The following is a 27,564-nucleotide window of genomic DNA, read 5'->3' as shown; positions in this document are numbered from 1 at the left end:
TTTTTGCTGATTCCAGAATTTAGATTCCTTTGCACATCTCTCTCGAGTCTTCAAGTACTTTCTTTATACGCTCAACAAAATCAGTAGAATCTTGATCAAAAGGAAGTTCATTATCATCATTTTCCATGACACTTGGCAAAGTCATTTCTTCCCAGAGTTGCCTTTGAGTGGATTTCAGCTCATTCTGAATATCAAGTCTAGAGAGCTTTGTAAGAGAGCTTTTTGATACACTGCATGCAAGGACACAAAACGCCAGCATAAATACAGAGATTGTAGGAATCTTGACATGTTAAATTACTGACAAGGAACCTAGCTAATTGAATCCATCTTGAATATCAAAATTTCCAGAAAATTAATATATCGCTTTACTCAGTCCATGCATATGGAATCATTATACCCAGGTCTACGCAATTCCTTGCAAAATCATATTACCTGTCCATAAAAAAAATTACCATAATACAGTCAATTGAAACAAGTACTTTCTATCACTAGCGGTAGCGATCACAAAGTACAATATAGTTCAGAATCACTTTAATAAATATCATAATGTCTCCATTTGTAGTACTGTACATATTTTATGCTAAGAGCTAGAAGCATGTTCATTCATTTATGTCTATGCCCCTTATAAGTCTCAGATTTTTGAGTGCTTTTCAGGTCGCTGACCAATTCTATGGCATGCTGTATAAGCACTGCAACAAAGTGCTGATCAATTTTATGCAATATGCAGGCTGTTGTGATGAAGCATTTTTGGATGTCCCAGATCCTAAGATAGAGGATCATCAAAGTATAAAGCAACACTAATGTGTGAATAATGCTTGACTAATGTGTTATTGTACTGGAGTTTATTGTGCATAGAATTTGTGCACCTTAGATCAACCAGATAAAAATGATGGAGTCACTTATGAACATTTGTAGTTCACGTGTTTTACTGCTTTTAGCCAAGCCAAGTGCCTGCACCGGCATGCACTCTTTTTCTGCTGGTTTGTTGATCAAGAATTTGTGTGTTTCATTAATATTACTCTTTATTTAAGGATAGATATTTGGGTCCTGATCTATGTATTTTTTGTCATCCTATGCTTTCATCCGGACTACATCTTTTTCACTCACTTTTGCAGAGTGTGGTAATATTGGAGATTTTATTTGATTTGATTATATTATTTTTGAGGTGAAATGAGCATTGTTCTTTTGTTTTTCCCGGTTCGTAGATCAGTATTTTGTATATTTACATCTTTTTTGACTGAACTTTATTTACTCTGTTTCATGTCTAAAATAATATGCAATCCATCAAAAAATTAATGTACAGATCATCAAATCATACATTATGATTTATGTTTAACTCATTTTTATTCTTCATGTTCAGGAGAAATACATATATAACTCTAAATGTTTTTTTATTTAATATTATGCCTGAAATTATATTTATTCAAATAAACATAAAGTTTATTACAAAAATGAGACACAATTATTATTAACAAAAGACGAGTTTATTATATATTTCTTTATTCTTACAAATTTATAATACCTATTATTTTCATAATTATATAAAAATGGATAATAAATTCACAAATGAGCGAGAAAATAAATAAAATTAGTGTATATTTTATTCAGTTACTAATAATAAATTATTGATTATCCATTAACTTTACATAATAATAAATTCGAATTATATAATTTTCTCAATTTTCTAATTTATTGATCATTCATTAATATATACTCCCTCCGTCCCACCCAATTTTTTACATTGAGTTTGGGCACGGAGGTTAAGAAATATGAAAGTAGTGGAAAAGAGAAAGAAAAGTAAGTGAAGTGGTGAGACCTATTGATTTTTTAATATATAAAAGAGAGATAGTTGAGTAAAAGTAGTGTGAAAAGGAAGAAAAAGTGGGAAAATGGTGGGACCCATTAACAATTTTAGGAAAGTTTTGTCATGTAAAAAAAATGAGTGGGACAGCTTAAAAAGGAAACTGTAAAGAATCTGGTGGGACTGTTGGAGTATACTTTCGTGATTATTTAATTTATATTTAATATTATTTATACTTTTCCGATAGATAATATACTTATCCAAATTAATTAAAATAAATTACATACATATATATATATATAATTGATATTGATACATACTAATTGTTTTATATTCCGTCCATATAAAAATGCGTTGGTAAGACAATGGTTGTAACTCGAGTATCTTACTCTTACATACGTTACTTTTCATAAATTACATCTCATATCATGCTATTTGTTAATAAAAAATATATAGGTTAATTAAAAAAAACAAAAACCATACCCGTGTGCTAAGCACGGGCCAAAATCCTATGAAATATTTTTATTTAAATAAATTTTTGAAGAATAAGTATATATTAATTTAAATAACTTAACAATAATTTTTTTTTACATACAGTTTATTATAATTTTTTGTTATTTTGTTTAAGATACAAGGCGTCGTCGATAAATTTTAATTATATAGTCATTACTATTTTAATGTATTTTATGATTATTTTAGAAAAATTACCTAATATTTATTATTATTTTAACTGTAAAAATAATGATTTAATTATAGATCCATAAACTTATAATTGTTTACTCCAAACATGAAATATTATTATTATTTTAAATATTTGTTTATATTAATGATACACTAATGAAAAATCTATTCCGTTATAAAATCAATACAGAATCTATTCCATTATGAATAATTATCACGTACATCTCTTTATTATCAATTTTCAATATAGGCAATAATTATAGCATATAATTTTAGTAATGTAACTGAATTATGACTACATACGTATTCCTTTATTGATGTATTTCTTTAATGTTAATTATTTCTTAACTTATTTATCAATTTTTATTCAGGACGGGAGGAAACTCTATCATCAACATATTCACCTTAATTTTATATTTAAGGAATGGATGGAAGCTTTATAATCATCCTAATCATGTTAAGTTTATAATTATATATGTTTCTAAATACAAAGATTTATATAGTCCGCGTCGTTGTAATTTCTGTTGCGTGATTTCATTTCTTTCAATCAACATTCGTATAAAACGTTCATATTATCTTTAACGTCTACAACGTAGTGATCGCTAATAACATAACTCGAGTATTTTGAGTCTTACATACATTGTCTTTCATAACTTATATTTCATATCATATTGTTTGTTAATAAAAAATATATATAGGTCAACCAGATAAAAAAATAAAAAATCATACTCGTGTGATAAGCACGGGCCAAAATCTTATGAGCATATTTTTTATATAAATGACTTAAAAATAAATTTTTTTACATACACTTTATTATAATTCTTTAATTTTATTTATGATACGAGGGGTCGCCGTTAGGCGACGCCGAGAAATTTTAATTATATAGTCATTACTATTTTAATGTCTTTTATAAATATTTAAGAAAATATTATATAATATTACTATTTTAACTATACAAATAATGATTTAATTATAGATCCATAAACTTATAATTTTTTATTCCAAACATAAAATATAATGATTATATTAAAAAAATGGTTAAACTTAATGATACTAATGAAAAATCTATTCCATTATAAAATCAATGCATAATCTATTTCATTTTAAATTTTTATCACGTATATATTCTTATTATCAATTTTCAATATATGCAATAATTGTAGCATATAATTTTAGTAACGTAACTGAATTATGACTACATATGTATTCCCTTATTGATATATTCTTTTAAGGTCAATTATTTATTAACCTATTGATCAATTTTTATTAAAGACGGGAGTAAACTCTATCATCAGCATATTCACCTTAATTTTATAATTAAGATATGGAGAGAAGCTTTATAATATGCCTAATCAGGTTAAATTTATAATTATTTATGTTTCTAAATACAAAATTTATATAGCCCGCGTCGTAATAATTTCTGTTGCGTGATTTTATTTTTTTAATCGACATTTGTATATATTATCTTTAATATTTACAACAACTTATCGCCAATAACATAACTCGAGTATCTTGATTCTAGTATCTTGATTCTTACATACGTTGCATTTAATAACTTACATATCATATCATACTGATTGTTAGTAAAAAATGTATATGTTAACTAGGTGGAAAAAAACAAAAAACATACCTGTGTGCTTAGCACGAGCCAAAATGTTATGAGCATATTTCTATTTAAATAAAAATTTGATGAATGAGTATATTTTTATTTAAATAAATTTAGAATAAAATTTTTTACATACGGTTTATTATAATTTTTTGTTATTTTATTCACGGAGACGCCTAAAATTTTTAATTATATAGTCATTACTATTTTCATGTCTTTTATAAATATTTTAAAAAAAATTACCTAATATTTTTTATTATTTTAACTATACAATTAATGATTTAATAATATATCCATAAACCTATGATGTTTTATTCCAAACATGAAATATTATTATTATATTAAATATTTGATTATATTAATGATACTAATGAAAAATCTGTTCCGTTATAAAATCAATACAAAATCTATTCTATTGTAGATATTTATCACGTATATCTTCTTATTATCAGTTTTCGATATAGACAATAATTATAGAATATAATTTTAGTAATGTAACTAAATTATGACTACATATATATTCCTTTAAGGTTAATTATTTCTTAACCTGTTTATCAGTTTTTATTAAGGACGGGAGTAAACTCTATCATTAGCATATTCACCTTAATTTTATAATTAAGAAATGGATGGAAACTTTATAATCTGTATAATCGGGTTAAGTTTATAATTATTTATGTTTCTAAATACAAAAATTTATATAATCCATGTCGTTATAATTTTTGTTGCGTGATTTTTTTTTTAATCGACATTCGTATATATTATCTTTAACATCTACAACAACTTATCGCCAATAACATAACTCGGGTATCTTAGATTCTTTACATACGTTACTTTTCATAAATTACATCTCATATCATGCTATTTGTTAATAAAAAATGTATAGGTTAACCAGATAGGAAAATAAAAAATCATACCCATGTGCTTAACACGGGCCAAAATGCTATGAGCATATTTTTATCGAAACAACTTAACAATAAAAGTTTTTACATGCGGTTTATTATAATTTTTCTGTTATTTTATTTAAGATACGAGGGATCGCCGTTAGGCGACGCCGAGAAATTTTAATTATATAGACATTACTATTTTAATGTCTTTTATACATATTTTAGAAAAAAGAACCTAATATTTTTTTTATTATTTTAACTATACAAATAATGTTTTATAGGTCCATAAACTTATAATGTTTTATTTCAGATATGAAATATTAATATTATATTAAATATTTGTTTATATTATGATACTAATGAAAAATCTATTCCGTTATAAAATCAACACAGAATCTATTTCATCATAGATATTTATCATGTATGTCTTCTTATTATCAATTTTTAATATAGACAAAAATTGCGAGGTCATCACGATGATGATGACTTTTAACGGCTAGGTTCATTGCAGACTTAACATCACCAAAAAGGATCTGATCAAAATTTTATAATACACATGTTCGGTTTGTTTAATTAATATTTTGATTATTCACATGTATCCAAATTTGAGGATTTGTTTGGTGTGCATGATTATTAATATCGGTTGCATGTTTTTCTCTAAAGTAATATAAGACGTTTATATTATCGTAACGACTACAACCCACGGGGTGAATTTTACATAAGACGAGTATTCTAACTAAGAGCAACTCCAATGCCCCTCCCTCCTTACCTAAAACATGCATAGGTGGACAATTATAGGGATTGGGATAAAAAACGGAGCCTCCAACCATCTCCTCCTTCCCCAAAATTTTTAGGAGAGAGAATTCCCAGCCCCTTATTTGAGGGAGCAAATTAGGCTCCCCTATATCTGCCAGCTCAGCTTTTGCCAGACCTTTTTACATTTTATATGCACTCAATTTCTTTGTTTTTTGAGTTCTTAACTTAAGACATTTCAAGTATCAATTTATCATGTATAGGGGATAATATAAGGAATATCGTTGGAGTGAAATAGTTTTTTGAACCCTAATATTTTAGGTAATGATTATTTTAATATATTTTAGAAGTTGAAAATGAGGAATGCCATTGGGGTTGCTCTAATAAATATGTTAAATTTTATAACTTAAAACTCATAATAAATAGTTTGATTGCGTCGATTACCCGTCAGATTTGAGATTAATCACGACATAAAATATAAGTTAAGCTGGATAAAAAATCATAGAATCAATACCCGTGTGCGTAGCACGGGCAAAAAATGCTAGTTAATTTATAAACTTCAAGAAAATCATTGAACTTTATAATTGATCTTCTTCTCCGAAATTATGGTCGAAGATTAGGAGTCGAGATTATTTGAAATGTTATCACAAGCGTGAATTATAACGACCAAGTTCTTTCTTTATTTCTATCACCTATGTTGTTGTCTTACATAATTAATAAGCCATGATTTAAGCACATCATCCACAAAAAAATAATTGATAAATCATTATATTTGATAATGCATCTCTTTCTCCTAAATTATAGCCAAAGATTGTCCCTTGAATGATAACTAAATTAGAGAGTTAGAGGACTAGATCAGGTTATATATATTACGTTAAACTGTCCAAAAAAAATATAAATTTACGTATATTTTTTTATAATAAATAATAAATATTTCTTTTATAATATATGATATATAATATATATGGAAAGATTTCTGTACAAGATCTGTCTATTTCTTAGACTGATTTTCATTCAATTGAATTTGACTTAACAATCCTACCGTTCCTATACAAAACTTATTTGTTTTTTTTATTAGAAAATGGTAATTACATTTATATTTTTTTAGCAAATTATTTAAGGGTCTTATATCGATGCGACCTTTAAATTGACTTTGTGTCCTGGTTTTTCAACAAAACTAATTACCATTTTTTGATATGTAAAATAATATGTTTAAAAAAATAGATACTCAGATATTGTTTGCAAAATTAAATTCCGTGTAATAAAATCCACAGCGGTATTGAAATAAAAATGTAAATATTTTTTATACTTTATTTTCGAAATGATTATATGCAGTAGAATATCATCGTGATATAATTTTAGTGTAAAGATATGTCTTTCAAACTACGGAGAAAGATTTATGGGATATTCCCCGTTCTTTAAATGTCATGAGAGATCTTATGACTATAATAATCTAAGTTACAAATTACTTACATTTAAATATGGTTATCAATCATCTTAATTGATCTGGTAAAAAAAATAAGATCAATTGCATATATACCCTTCTGACATACCTGTTAATAACTACCACAATATTTCATATTTATAAAAACATGTCTATTTCCAGTTAATATCATATCTTGATCGTAATAAATTTGGTTGGAATATCAAAACTGATTTGCTCGAAATTTCAAGATCAACGATTATACAACACCATCACTCTATATATATACAACTATTTATACCACATATAGTTGTCATAAAAGATCCACAACAATGGATAGTTGTATACATATGCTCAACAACTCAACGCTTGAATAGAGAATCACAGTGCGTGTTACAAGGGTTTGGCCAAGAATTTATGAGTTAACAGAGGCTGTTAGAGGATACAACTCTATTCTCCTTAATCGCCATGTAAGATGTTCTCCTTAATCTGGTATACATATTACAATTGCCTACCACTTTTAAAATTTTATTAGATCATAAATTGTTTATCAGTACTTCTTTGGAAAAAAATAATTTACATACGTTGCAATTTATTGATAATTGTTTTTGGTGTTGTGAAACACATAATCATCGTATTCATGCACGGGTTAACAATGATATCTGGCAGTCTCTTGACGGTTTGATAGTGGAAGGAGGCCTCTATGAAATATCAACCTTTACTCTCACGAACTCTTCTGCCTTTTTACGGCCCGTTTCTTCTACAAGATCCATTCGTTTCTTGAATGTCACCACTGTCCAGCCATACATGGATACCAGCCGTAGCTTTCCAGAACATGGTTTTGAATTTGTATCGGTCGATGAAGTACAACGTATTACTGAAAGAAACAATGCTGATGAATTACCATTCCATACCATAGGCATGTTATGCAGTCAACTTTTTATTCCTCCAAGCTATTCTTTTCTCATTGTATGATACATTTATGGTATTGTTTGGCTACAAATGTGATTGGTGTTGTCGAGAATCCTGGCCAGGTGTCAATGATTCGAACCATCAATGGCGATCGTCATGTTGATGTGCTCAAAAATATGATTTCACTCGCAAGTGCACGATCCCGTTTTAGTAATATAAGATTCGTTCCAAGGACTAAATTTATTTTCGCGAAAACTTAATTTTTAACTTAATCAAATTAGACCAAAAGATTTTGAGAATTTTTTAAATAAGCTAAATGACAAAATAAAAGTAAGAAACTAATTAACTTAATTTTTTTTCAATAAACAAGAAAAACAAGCTAACGAGATTAATAAAAAAAAAGAAAAGAAAAACTACTACGTCAGTTCGTACGTGAACCTGCCGCGGCAAAAACCAAAACAATGAAACGGCAGATGGTGGTCACGTTCATTCAGTATTACATATATATAAAAAATAATAATAAAATGAAAATAGCAGCGCGTTGGAAACAGAGGACAGACACAAATGCGAGATAGCAAAGCAATGCCGGAAAGAATGGTAGCCACCGGAATAGCCTAAATCTCACCGGAAAATTAATTTAACCGGATAATCTAGCCATTCCAAATATAACAAATCAAACCCCACTAACCTCTAAATCAAATTCAACAATAAATTCTACACTAAATAGCTCCTAAACTACCCATTTCTCACCAAAACAAGACCAAAATCAAGCCAAAACAACTCCAAAATACACCAAACTTTAAATCTAACCTAAACATAATATTTCAAACACAAACCCACTAACCTCAAGTCAAAATCATAAACTAAAATTTACACCAAAAAGCCCTCAAAAATACCAAAACCAAGAACAAGAACACTACCAAATCATATCAAACTAACTCTAAATCCAACAAAACTTCAAAACTAGCTTATCTACCATGTCTCTAACAAAACCCCATCAAACTACAAACCAAAATATCAACTAAATCATTGAACCCACTAATAATATTGAGAATTAAAAGGGGCTCAAGCTAAATACTAAAAAGGTAAGTTTAACATATATAATAAAGGCTCCTTTAACCCACAAGTGGTTGGCATAAATGCCATTTTATCCACTTGTTGAAGGCAAAGTTGGTCATAGCCATAAATTTCAACAAGCTAAAGATGTAGGAGATGATGAAACTAAACTTGAAATTATATTAAACAAGAAAGTGTATACAATATTTGAGAGATTACAATTTGAAAAAGAAAGCTAGAAAGTGATGAAGGAGGCTACTAACAACTAGGTAAAACTAGGGTAAACTATGGTAGACTAAGTTGGTGGCTAATGAGAGAAGAGGATGTTTATATAGGCCAAGATTAGGGTTTTAGGGGTAGAAGGGTCCTTGTGTTCTGATTTTCTTTTCCCTTTTTTTCTTCTTCTTCTTTTTCTTTTCTTTTTCTTCCTCTTTTTCCCTTCTTGCACCTTTTTGTTCCTTTTTCTCTTGAATTCTTGATTTCTCTAAAAATTCCTGAAAACAAAACAATTAACTAATAAAATACGAAAACAAGCAATAAATCGGTAGTTAAAATGTGCAAAATAATGGACCTATCAAACGTCCCCATACCTAAATTTTGCTCGTCCTCGAGTAAAAATCAAAAGAAAATAAAATAAACTAAGAAAACTAGATGCGATTCCTAGGCTCCTTTTCGTAGGCGTGACGGGTGATTTTAGGTTCACCAACCCGTTAAACTCGTAGACGATCTCTACAAGAGGAGTTTTGTCTCCTAAGGGTTTACAGAAGATATACCCATAAAATCTTCGAGACATTCTAGCAAGTGTCTACTCGACTCTACTCTAATCAAGATACAGTTGTCTCTAATCTACTTGCATCGACACAAAGATTTACTAGAAATCCAAGGAGTGTAAGTGTTTTAAGGCCTTTGATGGATCCTAATTGTCTAAGAACATTTTCTCTTTTTCAACCAATTTTGAACTGACCCAATCTCTATCGAAACAAATATCTAGCCAAACTTCACAAACTCTTATTCTTCTCTTTTTCTTTTTCTTTTTTTTCTTGTTTTTTTTTTTTGCATTGACTTTCTTTTGTCCGTTTTCTTAGGCAAACAATGTTACCCATGTAGCGAGCTTTAGGTCAGTGACTCCCAAACCAAACGGTCTTAGGGCACTAGGTTTTGAAATCCCCCTACGGACTTAATTGCTCGAGTAACAAAGGCCACAAAACGAGACTAGCCAATCTACTTTTGCCCATTTATCTAAAGATTTTATCTATAAAGAACAATGGGTATTGAAGTAGTTATTGCTTTTCTTTTTCCAATTTTTTTTCTCTTTTTTTTTTCTCTTTTTTTTTCTCTAAGGTTCGATTCGACATTGTTTCAACATGTGGGTTCTCTCTCAGGTATCGAATAATATCACTAGACAATCTCTCCATCAAAGGTCTTGTGCCAAGTGTGTGCCATCTTGGAATTTAGAGTACAAATTGATCGATACAAGCTTCAAAAAGACAACCTTACTCAACTACGTTCAAATTATCTAAAAGACACTACATATATATACTTTTCGAAAACATGCTAAACACCAACTACTCCTAAAGTTCGAGTGAGGGAAAGACAACTTAGCTAAAATATCTCTATTTTTGGAATTTTCTAATTTTTTCATTTTTTAGGGATTTTCATTTTTTAAGAAGGGATTTTCATTTTTTAAGAATTACACTAAAGCCCTCCCCATACCTAAATCATGCATTGTCCTCAATGTATGCAAAAGAGAGAGTTGAAATGAGAGAGTAAAGAGGAAAAATACCTGAATAGGGGATGAAGGGGGTTTTTATTAACTACTGAAGCAACTTACATGATCAAGGGTCGATGAGGTTGATGACCTCTTCCTCCGAATCAACAGGCAATTCTAAAAATGGTTTAAGACGTTGACCATTAACTTTAAAAACATTACCATTTTTAGGATCCTGAATTTCAACAGCACCGTGAGGAAACACAACTTGAACAATGTAAGGACCGTCCCATCTAGAACGCAACTTACCGGGAAACAAATGAAGCCTAGAGTTGTAGAGAAGAACTTTTTGGCCGGGAGAAAAGGATTTTCTCAAATTGGTTTTATCACGGAAGGCCTTAGTTCTTTCTTTGTAAATTTTAGCGTTTTCGTAGGCATCATTTCTAAGCTCGTCCAACTCGGTCAATTGTAACTTCCGATGACTACCGGCGGTGGGTAAGTCGAAGTTCAATTCTCTAATGGCCCACATGGCCCTATGCTCTAACTCAACCGGCAAATGGCAAGCTTTACCATACACGAGTCTATAAGGAGACATTCCTAAGACGGTCTTAAATGCGGTCCGATAGGCCCATAAGGCATCTATCAATTTGGTTGACCAATCCTTCCTATTCGAGTTGACCGTCTTTTCTAAGATTTGCTTAATTTGCCGGTTTGACACCTCTACTTGGCCACTAGTTTGAGGATGATAAGGGGTAGCAAGCCTATGAGTGATGGAGTACTTCTTAAGAAGTGACTCGAATTGACGGTTTTTAAAATGCGTCCCTTGGTCACTAATGATAGCCCTAGGTGTTCCAAATCGAGAAAAGATATTCTCTTTAAGGAATCGAAGGACAACTTTGTTGTCATTAGACCGGGTCGGAATAGCTTCTACCCACTTAGAAACGTAATCAACCGCGAGAAGGATGTAAAGGTGGCCAAACGAATTAGGAAATGGGCCCATGAAATCTATGCCCCACACATCAAAGAGCTCTATAACAAGGATTGGGCTCATAGGCATCATGTTCCTCCTAGTGATTCTTCCTAAATGTTGACACCTATTACAAGCGGAACAATACTCGGCGGCATCCTTAAACAAACTAGGCCAATAAAAACCGCATTGGAGGATTTTAGCGGCGGTCTTTTTCGCACTAAAATGTCCTCCACATGCTTGATCGTGACAAAACGAGAGGATGCTATGAAACTCACTATTTGGGACACACCTCCTAATGATTTGATCGGGACAATGTTTAAAGAGATATGGGTCGTCCCAAAAGAAATGTTTCACTTGAGAAAAGAACTTGGCTTTATCATTTTTGGACCATGTCGAGGGAATGTCACCGGTTGCTAAGTAATTGACTATGTCGGCGAACCAAGGGAGAGTGGAAATTGAGAGAAGGTGTTCATCGGGAAAGGACTCGCTTAAGGGCAAGTCGTTAGTGGATTCAACCACTAATCGAGAGAGGTGATCGGCAACGACATTCTCACAACCTTTCTTATCCCTAATCTCTAAGTCAAACTCTTGGAGTAACAATACCCATCTAATCAAACGGGCTTTTGAGTCTTTTTTAGAGAAAAGGTACTTAAGGGCGGCATGGTCGGTGTAAACAATGATTTTGGACCCGATAAGATAAGAGCGAAATTTTTCTAAGGCAAAGACTACGGCTAGAAGTTCCTTCTCGGTGGTAGAGTAATTGAGTTGGGCATCATTTAAGGTCTTACTAGCGTAGTAAATAACATGTGGCCTCTTATCTATTCGTTGTCCTAAAACCGCTCCTATGGCATAATCGGATGCGTCACACATAAGCTCAAAAGGTTGACTCCAATCGGGAGACTTCATGATCGGGGCCGAAGTCAATTCTCTCTTAAGGTCTTCGAAGGAATGAACACACTCACTTGTGAACTCGAATTTGACATCCTTAGCTAAAAGGTTGGTCAAAGGTCGAGCCTTTTTGCTAAAATCTTGGATGAATCTACGATAAAATCCCGCATGTCCAAGGAAAGAACGAATTTCCTTAACGGACTTGGGAGGAGGGAGATTAGCTATTAGGTCGACCTTAGCCTTGTCTACTTCGATTCCCTTTTCAGAAATTTTGTGTCCTAAAACGATTCCCTCCTTAACCATGAAATGACATTTCTCCCAATTTAACACTAGATCAGTTTCCTCACATCTTTTCAACACTCGATCTAGATTGTTAAGGCATTGGTGAAAAGATGGTCCAAAGATGGAAAAGTCATCTATGAAGACTTCTAGAAAGTCACCTATCATTTCCGAGAAGATGCTAGTCATGCACCTTTGGAATGTGGATGGGCCCGTGGTTAGGCCGAAAGCTAGACGTCTATAAGCGAAAGTTCCAAAAGGGCAAGTGAAGGTGGTCTTTTCTTGGTCCTCGGGTGCGATTGGGATTTGAAAATATCCCGAGTAACCATCTAAGAAACAATAAAACGCATGACCCGCTAACCTCTCTAGCATTTGATCGATGAAAGGCAAAGGAAAATGATCTTTCCTAGTGACGGCATTGAGCTTCCTAAAGTCTATACACATTCTCCAACCGGATTGGACACGGGTTGGAACTTGCTCATTGTTCTCATTGGTCACCAAAGTAATGCCCGACTTTTTAGGCACTACATGGACGGGACTCACCCACTTGCTATCGGAAATGGGATAAATGATCCCATTGTCTAAGCACTTAAGAATTTCTTTCTTAACTACCTCCATCATGGGAGGATTCAACCTCCTTTGAGGTTCTCTCACGGGCTTTGCATCTTCTACCAAATGAATCCTATGTTGGACAATCGCCGGGCTAATTCCTTTAATGTCCGAAATGCTCCACCCTATCGCTCCCTTATGCTTTCTAAGGATTCCTAAAAGTTCTTCCTCTTGTGACGTAGTCAAATTAGAGGCAATGATGACGGGGTAGGACTCGTTAGGGCCTAGAAATGCATACTTAAGAGTGTCGGGAAGAGGTTTGAGTTCTAACTCCGGCGGTTGTGACTCAACGGTTTTCTTTGGTAAAGGCAAATGCTCGGGTTCAACATCACGCTCTTGAGTCGGTGTAGGAATGGTGGATTCTAACATTTGGTTGACCTCATGTGTGTAGTCGGAAACATCCCAATCCTCTCCAAAATGTTTTAAGCAAAATTCAAGGGCATCTTTGGGATTCATGAGATCTTGATCAACTATTTCATCAATTAGATTAACGTCCATAGGTTGATCATAGAAATCATCGGATTGTTTCCCTACATGAAAGATGTTGAGGTCGATTGTCATGTTGCCAAATGTTAGCTTCATTAATCCGTTCCTACAATTAATCAACGCGTTGGATGTAGCTAAAAACGGTCGTCCTAGGATAATGGGAATTTGATTCTTAGGGTTCCTAACCTGCTCGGTCTCTAGGACGACAAAATCTACGGGAAACACGAAATCACCTACTTTAATTAGCACATCCTCGATCATTCCCTTAGGAATTTTCACGGATTGATCGGCTAATTGAAGTGTGACATTGGTTTGTCGGAGCTCCCCTAAACCTAAGGCTTGGTAGACAGAATATGGAAGGAGATTAACACTAGCCCCTAAATCAAGTAACGCCTTATCCACAAAAGTTTCTCCTATGACACATGAAATTGTAGGACAACCGGGGTCCTTGTATTTCACGGGAATTTGGTTTGAAAGAATCGAACTAATGTGAGAGGTAAGGAAAGCTTTCTTAGGGACATGGTTGGTTCTCTTATGGGTACATAACTCCTTAAGACACTTAGCATATGAAGGAATTTGTTGAATAGCATCTAAAAGGGGTATGTTGACCTTGACTTGCTTAAACACTTCCAAAATCTTCTCCATTTGAGCCGATTGCTTTGGTGAAATAAGTCTTTGAGGGTAAGGGACTCTTGGTTTATAGACTACTTCACTTTGCAACTCGGGTTCCGGGTTTGGGTCACTCGACTCCTCACGGGCTTTTGAACACTCGGGTTTGTCATGATTAATGGTAGTGCGGGGTGGACTTGGGTTAGAAGTCGAATCCCCTTTCTTACCGAGGTTCTCACCAACTTGGGTATCAACTTGTTTACCCGACCTAAGAGAAATGACCGAATGCACATTATCCGGGGGTCTTTGATTAAGTGGAAATTTTGGGTTCGGCTCCGGTTGACTAGGGAATTTGTTCTTTTCTCGTTCACACAACGTGCTCGCTAATTGACTCAATTGGGACTCTAACTTAGAGACGGCTTGCACATTGGAATGCAAAAGTTGCCTATCTTGGGTTAAAGTTTGCATGAAAGTTTGTTGGGATTGGGTCAAGTTGGTTTGCGATTTCACTAAGGCCTCTATGCTCTTTTCCAAGGAATTGAGTCTCTTATCCGAATCATTAAACCCGGGAGGATTCAACGGAGCTTGACTCGGGTTTTGATAATTCGGAAAAGAATTGGGATTGGGCCTAGGAAAATTAGGTTGTGGAGCTTGAAAATTTTGCCCTTGGTTCCACGAGAAATTCGGGTGATTCTTCCACCCGGGGTTGTACGTTGGTGCGAACGGGTCATTTCTAGGCTTGGGTTGGAACATCGCGTTCACTTGCTCAAAATCTTGAGATTGTTGGATCTCGGAATGGGGAGCATTATAGTTCGGGAACATAGGCATAGATGAGGGGCCACTATGAGACTCTAAAGCCTCGAGTCTCTTAGTAAGGGTAGCTAATTTGGCATCTGTTGCCACATTGTTTCCTATCGAGTGCAAACCCCTAGAGCTAGACGCCTCGATCGACTTTTTAGGTTCCCTAGTAGACTCCCATAACATTGTTTTCTCGGCTAAGTCCTCGAAAAATTCCCACCCTTGGTCCTCATCTTTCTCCATGAATTTGCCTTGGCACATAGACTCTAACAAAGCGGTTGTTTGACTATCTAAGGCCTCGTACACAATTTTACAAAGTCTCCATTTCTCTATTCCATGGTGGGGGCATTGTGATAAAAGATTTTTAAAACGATCAAAGAATTTCCAAAAAGACTCATTTTCCCTTTGATGGAATTGATTTATTTCATTTGTAATACGAGTCGTTTTGTGGTTTGGAAAATACTTTTTAAGAAACATTACCACAAACCCCTCCCAAGTGGAAATAGAATTGACGGGTAGACTATACAACCATTTTTTAGCATTTTCTTTTAAAGCAAAGTTGATTAGTCTAAGCCGAATGGAGTCTTCACTCAATTGTTGGAGTTTTTGCAAACCGCAAACCTCCTCAAATTCTTGAATAAAGAGATATGGATCCTCACCATCACTCCCTAAAAATTTAGGCAACATGCTAATGTGATGTGCCTTAATTTCGAAATTATTCCCATTAACGGGAGGAAGGGTGATACACGATGGTTGAGCAGAACGGGACGGGTAACATCGGTCTTTAAGAGACAATGCCATGTTTACTATCGGTTCGCTAGCTTCTATGGGTTCGGAGTCCGAAGAGGACGAGGGAATCTCGATTATAGGTCTCACTAATCTAGATGACTCGTTCCTAACCCAAGTAGTTCGCATAAACAAGATAGTAAACACGTAGCAAGTAAGTGCGAAAAATTAAAACACACAAAAGAAAGGGTGTAAAAGTGAAAGAAAAAAAAAAACCTAAATCTAGGGTTGCCTAATAAAAGGAACTAGACCTTGCTCCTAACGTTAAGGACCACCAAAAACTCGATAAATCCAAAATTATTCGGACCGGTCTGGCCAGTTTGGAGCAGGCATTGCCAAGAGGCCAATCTCCGCGCTTAGACACCAAACCCTAATCGGCCAGGTAAGCTTTCGCTTGCCTTAGACACCGAAAAGTCGGAATAATTAAAGATTACCTCGTCTTTTAGGTACCTTCCTAGTTGAGCGCGAAATCCTAGGGGCTAACGTCTAATTCAATTTTATTAAAGGCTAGGTAAATGCAAAATGAAGTAATTAAATTGTTGTGGGCCAAGGAAAGAGTGATGAAATCCCTTCCCTTATCTTATGAGTGGTTTTGCCCTTAAGATTTATTTAAAATGATGCACCACACAACGGGATAATAAAAGCGATAAACAACTATGGATGCTTAAACTACGTGTTTTAATCTAAAGAAAAGAAATTAACGTACCTTTGGGTCCTCCAGCGATCACCACAATTAAAGGTACGAAAATTTAAAAACAAAAATTAAAATCTAAATGATGTGCCCTAAGTGATTAAATGCATGATGCAACACATATGTAATTCCAGCAAATATTTTTGGATTTTAATATTTTTAATTTTTTTGTGATTTTTTTAATTTTCAATTTTTTTGTGATTTTCTAAATAAAATAAATTGAAATAGGAGAGAGATACAAGTTACCCAAGCAAGCTTCCAATACTCCAAGAATATTCTCCACTTATCCCAAGCTAGCTCATAATCCTCCAATTTCCTAAAATTCAAACAAAAAGAAGTGAGAGAATATAAAAAAAAACTAATCCGAAAAATTAAAAATTAAGGCGCGAAAATTAATTTTAGTCCCCGGCAGCGGCGCCAAAAACTTGATGTGCTCAAAAATATGATTTCACTCGCAAGTGCACGATCCCGTTTTAGTAATATAAGATTCGTTCCAAGGACTAAATTTATTTTCGCGAAAACTTAATTTTTAACTTAATCAAATTAGACCAAAAGATTTTGAGAATTTTTTAAATAAGCTAAATGACAAAATAAAAGTAAGAAACTAATTAACTTAATTTTTTTTCAATAAACAAGAAAAACAAGCTAACGAGATTAATAAAAAAAAAGAAAAGAAAAACTACTACGTCAGTTCGTACGTGAACCTGCCGCGGCAAAAACCAAAACAATGAAACGGCAGATGGTGGTCACGTTCATTCAGTATTACATATATATAAAAAATAATAATAAAATGAAAATAGCAGCGCGTTGGAAACAGAGGACAGACACAAATGCGAGATAGCAAAGCAATGCCGGAAAGAATGGTAGCCACCGGAATAGCCTAAATCTCACCGGAAAATTAATTTAACCGGATAATCTAGCCATTCCAAATATAACAAATCAAACCCCACTAACCTCTAAATCAAATTCAACAATAAATTCTACACTAAATAGCTCCTAAACTACCCATTTCTCACCAAAACAAGACCAAAATCAAGCCAAAACAACTCCAAAATACACCAAACTTTAAATCTAACCTAAACATAATATTTCAAACACAAACCCACTAACCTCAAGTCAAAATCATAAACTAAAATTTACACCAAAAAGCCCTCAAAAATACCAAAACCAAGAACAAGAACACTACCAAATCATATCAAACTAACTCTAAATCCAACAAAACTTCAAAACTAGCTTATCTACCATGTCTCTAACAAAACCCCATCAAACTACAAACCAAAATATCAACTAAATCATTGAACCCACTAATAATATTGAGAATTAAAAGGGGCTCAAGCTAAATACTAAAAAGGTAAGTTTAACATATATAATAAAGGCTCCTTTAACCCACAAGTGGTTGGCATAAATGCCATTTTATCCACTTGTTGAAGGCAAAGTTGGTCATAGCCATAAATTTCAACAAGCTAATGATGTAGGAGATGATGAAACTAAACTTGAAATTATATTAAACAAGAAAGTGTATACAATATTTGAGAGATTACAATTTGAAAAAGAAAGCTAGAAAGTGATGAAGGAGGCTACTAACAACTAGGTAAAACTAGGGTAAACTATGGTAGACTAAGTTGGTGGCTAATGAGAGAAGAGGATGTTTATATAGGCCAAGATTAGGGTTTTAGGGGCAGAAGGGTCCTTGTGTTTTGATTTTCTTTTCCCTTTTTTTCTTCTTCTTCTTTTTCTTTTCTTTTTCCTCCTCTTTTTCCCTTCTTGCACCTTTTTGTTCCCTTTTCTCTTGAATTCTTGATTTCTCTAAAAATTCCTGAAAACAAAACAATTAACTAATAAAATACGAAAACAAGCAATAAATCGGTAGTTAAAATGTGCAAAATAATGGACCTATCACATGTCCATAAATTTCGAGTCACTGATGGACATATATTTGTTCGAGTTACCCTGTTTGGAAGCATACTGCAAACCAGCAACATGCTAATTACTGCTAATCTGCAGACTCCTGTTGTTATTGTGTTGGCCGGATGTGAGACTTAAGAGGATCCTAGGTTATTTTCGTTGATGTGTCTCTTACATTCATTCATGATATAATATATGCTAATTGTGACTAACAATAGGCCTTTTATCATGAAGGTGATGAAGGTGTAGACAACTACCATTTGATGGCATGCCCATGGACTCGGATTTACATAAATATGGATACCGATGATTCTCGTGACATGAGAAATGAGTTAGTTGGCATTACTCATTAGGATTATTAAAGTAAAATTTTCAATAGTTAGAGTACGTTCATACACTTATTGTTTGAAATTCATAGGTACTGGCGTAAATTTTTGGGAATATGACACTACATTCAACGCATGCGTCGTCGTCAATGAGAAAATGATTTCCCGTTGATTTATCTTCTTTGGTTTTGAAATAATTATTTATTACTGTAATAATTCTGCAATTGAGCAGTACAAACTTTGCACTAGCTATTTTGGCCTTTTTGGTTGTTTGAAGATTGAACTATGAGAGAATTTACTCTTATTGTGTTTGGATGTTTTAATAGTAAATTTTATAAGTTTTGTGGACTATATTTGTGTAGAACTGATGTTTGAATTCACTCATTCTTATATGTTTCTTTGGACTATAATGTAGTTTTTTGGATTTTTTTTGGTTGTGTTGTAATTATTTTGGAAATTCAGTTCAAAAGATTTTAAAACTAATTATCTTGCGAACACATTCAAAATATTAAAATAAGTTTTTATAATCTAGGAATTTTCGCAAAAAATGTTATAATTTTATTTTAGAGCGGGTAGTACTAATGTCGAAAAATTATAAAAAAAAAATTTAAACCTTATTCCAACATTTAAATTTTGAAAAATTTTAGGAGAAATCTAAATAAGAATTTAGAATTAAGTTTAGATTTAATATTTAATAAATATCACCTAATTCAACTCCACGTCAATGACACCTATATTAAATTTTGTTATGTGATATAATTTCCATTATTTATTGAAGCACATCAGAATGCTTAATCACATATCTTTTGAATTCCTAAAATAGTGCATAATCAATACCTGCAATTATGTTTGACAACCATTTTACTTTTTATTAATATCTAATGATACACTTGAATTTCTAAATATGTGCAATAATTTCCTCTTCAAATTAACAGTAATCTATATCAATCAATATTAATATTAAAGCATGAACTTTTAGCTTCCTCCACAAGCTAAGATTTTAAGGCTGTTCTGGTAATTTCACATGCTCCTGGATCGACCCATTATGCATTTGGAGCAACCCGGTTTCTGTCCAATACAAAATAAAGCTTTGATAGCTGTTGATAGAGGAATTTGGTAATCAACAAAGATGAGGTTCATGGCCGGAATCAAGATCTGTGACGGTGGTTTTAGCTGCCGGAGTGTGGTGGTTGTGTGTTTTAGGGGGTGGCTGAGATTAGGGTTTTGAGTTGGTCTCACGTGCTCTCAACTCATGATCCCCTAATGTGCCTACGTACCCCTATATTTATAGGGGATCAAGCCATACGTAGTTCTATTGAACCAAGACTCCTAGTTTGATCAGGACTAGGTTTCTTGGGGATAAGACCAACCTTGGGCCGGTGACTTATCACTTAGAGTTCTACTCCAGTTAGGAATTAAGCCTTGAGGCAACTATCTTAGACTCCTAGTCCAAGTACATCACGGATACGGCATCATCTCCACTACGAGAGATGACACTAACCGCTACTTTTCGTAGCATGGAGGAGACATCGGATAGAGCCGTGACCCATTCCTTGAGGTGTAGGGACGCGTCCTTACCCCCTAGCGAAGGTTCTCACTAAGAGGTAAGACAAGTAAGGAGCCAAAATAACACGATCGTCTCAGTCCCCCAATGAGGGCTAACTCACCAGAATACAGGACCTAGACATATGATCGGCCTTCATGTCACCCCTGAGGGCCTTCTACAACCATGATCACCCCAAGCCCCCGCACGAGGACAACCCGGCAGATAGCAGGATTGGGGATTATAGATCACGCCCGGTCGTAACCCGGGAACTACCAGATGAGCCTGATAACTTCCAGATGAGCCTGGCACTAGTCTTCATATCCCTCGGAAGGGTAGGTCTTCGTATCCCTCGGAAGGGTCGTCATTGAGACTCACTCTCTCCTTCACATATATTATTCAACTATGGACGCGACCCCGGAGGGCGCGCCCTGACCTTCAACCGCAACAATTGCCCATCGTAAACATGCTAACATGCTACGCCTTGGGGGCCGCGCCCTCCGGGAATTCTCCGCAAAGGGCGCGCCCTCCGTCTTGGTGTAGTGGCCAAAATCGGCTATAACAAGTACTCCCCAAATTTTCTTGATATTGAAGATATCAAGGGAATTTTCATATCGTGCCGCACACATTTTTCTGAGGGCGCGTCCACACATAGGGGCGCGACTTAAGCCGTGCATTATTCCTCGATATTTCAAGGTGCGGGCTGTGCACATGCCTTGCAAACATATAATGTCAGTGTTTTTGGACATTTAGCAAATTGGCCAAGCATATGAGGCTGGCTAAGCATGAGGCTGGAGCGTCTCTATGATGCGCTCATAAGTAATCAGCAATCCTTATGTAGATAAAAGAAAACAAGGGGCGCGGCCTATCTGTCGTTGACAGTGGCGCAACTTTGCTTATTCCTTTCAAAGGACACATTCAAGCATAACATTCGCGCCAATGAACAAAAGAAGGGCGCGCCTTTGCGGTGCGAAGGTTTGTGGCTATTTTTCAGCCTTAGTGTGTCCATGATACCTAGGAACAGTACATATAAGGCGCGACTTACAGAATGGCGCCGCCTTGTTATAACATGACCCCCTTTTTTATCTTTTTCTAAAGAATTGCCTAAGCAGAGGGCACGACCGATGGCGCTTCCTTTCTTGCAATATTTCTTTTCTTCCAAGGACTGTATAAGCAGAGGGCGCAGCCTTACTTGTAATGTGGGCTCTTTTGATCTTTTCCAAGGATTAAGTAGAGGGCGCGGCCTTTGGCGCAGCCTTACTTTTTCACGCGTGAATCACTTGCTTAAGAAATTCAAAAGGACCACTCCCCAGTCCATACATCATCCCATGTGGGGCATCACGAATCTTATCGTGGTTTATATAACTCCGGTGCATCGCACAGGTCCCAGAGCTTATAGCTCAATGGGGAATTAATAGATAAGTGTTATCCAAAGCATATCATGGATATGTAAGATCCAGAGCGTATCATGGATGCGCAAGTATAATGTCCAGAGCGTATCATGGATGCGCAAGTATAATGTCCAGAGCGTATCATGGATGCGCAAATATAGTATCCAGAGCGTATCATGGATATGTAAATAATCATAGTATCCAGAGTAGATCGTGGATGACATCCAAAGCGTATCATGGATAGTTAAAATTCATAGTACCCAGAGCTGGTCATGGATAATTAGGTAACCTCTAAAAGGCCTTAAGTGTATCATGATCAAAGACCTTGCAGGTATCATGCTACGCTCTTGTAAAACGGAGGGCGCGTCCTAATCAAGAAAGACAGCTCCTCTAGAATGTTGGACTTGACCTGCACTCAATCATGTATACGACTTAATAGTGACGGTCAGTGTTACCTCATGACGCGCCCTGTTAGGGGGGAGGCGCGCCCTCTTAGGAAATATTAATCCCAGCACACGACTTAGGAACTCGGGGAGCGTCCAACCAGGAGAAGGCACGTCTTTGAAGCATCTTCCTTCTCAACGTTTTTATCCTGGGGGCGCGCCCTCATGCGCTTCCTCAAGTGATGAGTACTCCCGGGAGGGCGCGCCCTAAGGAGGGACGTGACCTCTTCAAGACTAGTGAGCTCATTTCTGAGTATTTTATCTTCACAAAAAACCATATGAAGCAATTAATGCATCAGAAATACCTGAGGGCGCGCCCTGTCAGAGGGAGGCGCGCAATTCGCTCTCTGATAGAATACTGGTTAGATATGGCGTACCCCTTTATGAGGGCGCGCCTTGTTAGAGGAAGGTGCGACTATTCCTCATGGCGAAGAGGTGTATTCCTCATATAGGTAACACCATATTACCTGTGATTTTATACATGCAGTAGTCTTAGGGAACCAAATACTGAGGGGGTTTAGGATTTACCTGAAGGCGCGCCCGGTCAGGGGAAGGCGCGCACCCTTACGACTTTTCAAGCTAGGTTCCATCTGAATAGCTTGCTCCTCATAACTTCCCCTTTCATATCTTCACATGTGGTCAGGCCTACAAGATACGCCTCTCGTGAACTTTGAATCATTCGCTCAGGAGAGGGCGCGCCACTTCTAAAAAATCTTTGAGACTTCTATGGAAGCGAACTCCTTAAAGCGCGCCTTGTCGGGGGAGAGTACATCTTCCAAGTATTCTTGTCATTTTTCATTCTCACTTCATCCAGGGGTGCATCTTCTTCGATAAAGGCACTGACTCATGAAATTTCTTGAAATTTCTCCTATGCTATTTGGCGTGTTCCGTGTGTGATCTCCGCGGACTCTCTGTCATTTATATACCCATTCAGACGCGCTTTCATCAAACCCATTTTCCTTTCTTTCTAATTTTTCCAACGCATTTGCTTCTAGCTTCCTTTCCTGTCACAGACATGTTAGTTTGCAACAATACACATATGAAAATATTTGTTAAGACTAGCAACACAAACGTCAAATTACTAATATAACATGCGAGAATATTATTATAATATTATCTATGAAAATTATTAAAATATTTAACAAAATAAACACAAAACTCAAGAAGTTTTTTTTTTATAACTAAAATATCCTAATGCATGCAAATATATTTATATCCATATATATTATAAAAAATAATAAAAGAAAAGAAAGTATACATTATATAAAAGAAGAAAGAAAAGAAAGTACGTACTATATACAATAATAAAAACAAGGAAAGTCATACTTAAAAATAAGAATATGCATATATAAAATAAAAAAAATAATATACAAATATATTATATAAAATAATAAAAGTAAGAATATAAAAATATATTAAATAAATATAATAAAAATAAGAATATACAAATATATTATATAAAATAATAAAAACAAGAATATAATAATATATTAAATATATATATATATATATATATTATATATATAATAAAAAAAAGGAGAAACTTAGCTTTGCGTTAGCCTGGCCGGTGCGGAGTGCGATCCAAGCTGAGAATGTTACGGCCTCGTGAATATTAGTCGTTCGTTTCCAGGGTCTGTACATGTGTCTCTAGTCAAACCACTAACCAATTCTATTAACACTAACTTGTTTGCCTCCGCTAACATCCTACACCCATATGTCATCAGGCCTAAGCCTTGTTTTATGTGGTAGTTTTTATACAAAGCACTTACATCCGCCGCGAACCATGTGCGCATATAATTTATAACTCCGATAAAACTGTAGGTATAATCTCACTGTTCACCACCGAAAAGTATTTTTAAAATCTTAAATTTGGTTTAACATCTTTCCTCTTAAGATGTAGATCTTGAATAGCCCCTCCTTCTAGCGCCAATTTGTTGATAGAGGAATTTGGTAATCAACAAAGATGAGGTTCATGGCCGGAATCAAGATCTGTGACGGTGGTTTTAGCTGCCGGAGTGTGGTGGTTGTGTGTTTTAGGGGGTGGCTGAGATTAGGGTTTTGAGTTGGTCTCACGTGCTCTCAACTCATGATCCCCTAATGTGCCTACGTACCCCTATATTTATAGGGGATCAAGCCATACGTAGTTCTATTGAACCAAGACTCCTAGTTTGATCAGGACTAGGTTTCTTGGGGATAAGACCAACCTTGGGCCGGTGACTTATCACTTAGAGTTCTACTCCAGTTAGGAATTAAGCCTTGAGGCAACTATCTTAGACTCCTAGTCCAAGTACATCACGGATACGGCATCATCTCCACTACGAGAGATGACACTAACCGCTACTTTTCGTAGCATGGAGGAGACATCGGATAGAGCCGTGACCCATTCCTTGAGGTGTAGGGACGCGTCCTTACCCCCTAGCGAAGGTTCTCACTAAGAGGTAAGACAAGTAAGGAGCCAAAATAACACGATCGTCTCAGTCCCCCAATGAGGGCTAACTCACCAGAATACAGGACCTAGACATATGATCGGCCTTCATGTCACCCCTGAGGGCCTTCTACAACCATGATCACCCCAAGCCCCCGCACGAGGACAACCCGGCAGATAGCAGGATTGGGGATTATAGATCACGCCCGATCGTAACCCGGGAACTACCAGATGAGCCTGATAACTTCCAGATGAGCCTGGCACTAGTCTTCATATCCCTCGGAAGGGTAGGTCTTCGTATCCCTCGGAAGGGTCGTCATTGAGACTCACTCTCTCCTTCACATATATTATTCAACTATGGACGCGACCCCGGAGGGCGCGCCCTGACCTTCAACCGCAACAATTGCCCATCGTAAACATGCTAACATGCTACGCCTTGGGGGCCGCGCCCTCCGGGAATTCTCCGCAAAGGGCGCGCCCTCCGTCTTGGTGTAGTGGCCAAAATCGGCTATAACAATAGCTATTCTTGGATCATTGAATGACCCGACCCATACCCATTCAGCTTGGAAGCTGATTTCTTATCAATTCAAATCAATTAATTTGAAATTCAAATGAATACCTATTTTAAAATAGTTCCATCAATCACGCATTTATTTACTCATCACACCTTTTTTTAAGTCTTCATCTTCATGATTTTGTAATCTATTTAAGCGTGTAATTGCGGGCTAATGGATTATAAAGATTTGTGAGTTGTCTTATTTGTCGTTGTTGATCTCTTCTTTTCTTTTGAACTAATCTACTCATGTCATTCTACTACAGGTCATTGAGGCATTTTTTGAATCTTATGACTGGCTCCAACCGCGTCTTATGACTTTCCAACCGCGTCTCCAATCTCGGACAGATTATGAGGTAGTGTTACTTTTCTTGGCTCTAATCTTGAACGGGTTCTGAAGTTTGTTGTTTGAACGTTGTAAGTATCATAATCAGTACATGATTTTGTATTTAGCGTGTTTGATAAGTTGTTACAGAGAAAAGCTGAGAGATCTGTCCTCGCGATTTTTATTGATTTCAAGTTCCAGGATTTCGAGAAAAGGTTCGAACACTTTTTTGCAAATGAAAGATTTGTGTTGTGATATAGAACTTGGTATTATTTTTTAAAAATCATTTTTAACTTTTCATGTTGGGATTTGTGTTTTGCAAAAAATAATCTTAGTGTTTTGTCTTTTAATTTTTTTGGATTCAATGTATTTTGATTTTGTTATAGTTTGTCATGTATGATTTCTGATTTATGGTTAGTAGAATACATATTCATATGTCATAAAGTGTTTGTTAGAATGCCTAAACTAAACAGCCTATTCTTTGTGTTGTTTGATTCATTTAATATATTTTTTATTCCTAACGTGTTAATCTCTTGAAACTCTATTTGTGTTTCAGATTAATATTAAAAGAAATGAATGAAGATCTTCGAGTGATATTGGTTCAAGTATTACAAAACAATTTTATTTATTATTATAGATGACATGATAATTTGTAAAAAAAATTACATTAAGATGACATTAAAATTTACATTAAAATTTATAATTTGAAATTCAATATATACCTATTTTAAGGCTGTTTTGGTAATTTCACATGCTCCTGGATCGACCCATTATGCATTTGGAGCGACCCGGTTTCTAACCTGTACAAAATAAAGCTTTGATAGCTATTCCCGGATCATTGAATGACCCGACCCATACCCATTCATCTTGGAAGCTGATTTCTTATCAATTCAAATCAATTAATTTGAAATTCAAATATATACCTATTTTAAAATAGTTCCATCAATCACGCCTTTATTTACTCATCACACATTTTTTTAAGTCTTCATCTTCATGATTTTGTAATCTATTTAAGCGTGTAATTCCGGGCTAATGGATTATAAAGATGAGAAAAGTGCACTTTCTGTGCCTGAACTTAACCCATTACAGCACTTTCAATACTGTACTTTAATATCCTACACCCGATGTATCGTACTTCTCGATTTTATGCAGTTGGTGTACTTCCGTCATCTCACGCATAACGCCGTGAGATTAAAATGTAATTAGCAAGGTTAATTTAGTCTTTTAAATAATTAACACACATATATTTGGAGTGACCCAAGCACACCGTTTCTTCATCAATGAACCATCAAACGAGCTCTCAACCGCTTCGAGGGCATCCACATTGCCTCCCTCACCCCCACCGATCCTCGGAGCAGACTGCTTCCTCAAATTGGGCACACTCCTCCTCACAATCCTCCCAGTCGAGGCTCGACTCTGACACGAATCAGTCGAAGCATCCGACGAGCACGAAGCGTTCATCGACAAGCTCGGCCTGAACACCTTATCCCCTCCCCGCTGCTTCCTCGGAATCGACGGCATCAGCTTCGAGTCCGACGACAATGTCGGAGACTTCTTCCCCCTAACTTCACTGATCTCCGACAATGTCAGAGACTTCTTGTCCATTCTGGTGGGTTGCTTAGTGACCGGTTTGCGCGACTCGGTGACCGATCTGGCGGTGTTTCCGGCAGGGCCGAGAACCGGCCGGAGCGACTCGGATTCGGCTAAATTCAT

General features: G+C 35.4%; 2 protein-coding genes across 2 annotated transcripts in view; one reads left to right on the top strand and one right to left on the bottom strand.

Annotated features, from left to right (window-relative positions):
- LOC108192615 (uncharacterized) overlaps positions 1 to 1,055 on the top strand; it is a 6,824-nt gene extending 5,769 nt beyond the window's left edge. Inside the window, exon 10 of the mRNA XM_064081817.1 lies at positions 655 to 1,055. The gene's annotated coding sequence lies outside the window, so the exon portion shown is untranslated. The remainder of the gene's footprint in view (positions 1 to 654) is intronic.
- Positions 20 to 27,564, bottom strand: LOC108192228 (uncharacterized). The gene is made up of 2 exons (XM_017373452.2): positions 27,119 to 27,564; positions 20 to 230 (listed from the first exon to the last, which is right to left on the bottom strand). The coding sequence occupies exons 1-2, from the start codon at positions 27,562 to 27,564 to the stop codon at positions 20 to 22; spliced, it is 657 nt and encodes a 218-aa protein (XP_017228941.2).

Source organism: Daucus carota, chromosome 7 (genome assembly GCF_001625215.2).
Source record: "Daucus carota subsp. sativus chromosome 7, DH1 v3.0, whole genome shotgun sequence".
Lineage (NCBI taxonomy): Eukaryota > Viridiplantae > Streptophyta > Magnoliopsida > Apiales > Apiaceae > Daucus > Daucus carota.
The sequence above is the reverse complement of the archived record's forward strand: the minus strand, read 5'-3'. Positions and strand labels throughout refer to the sequence as shown.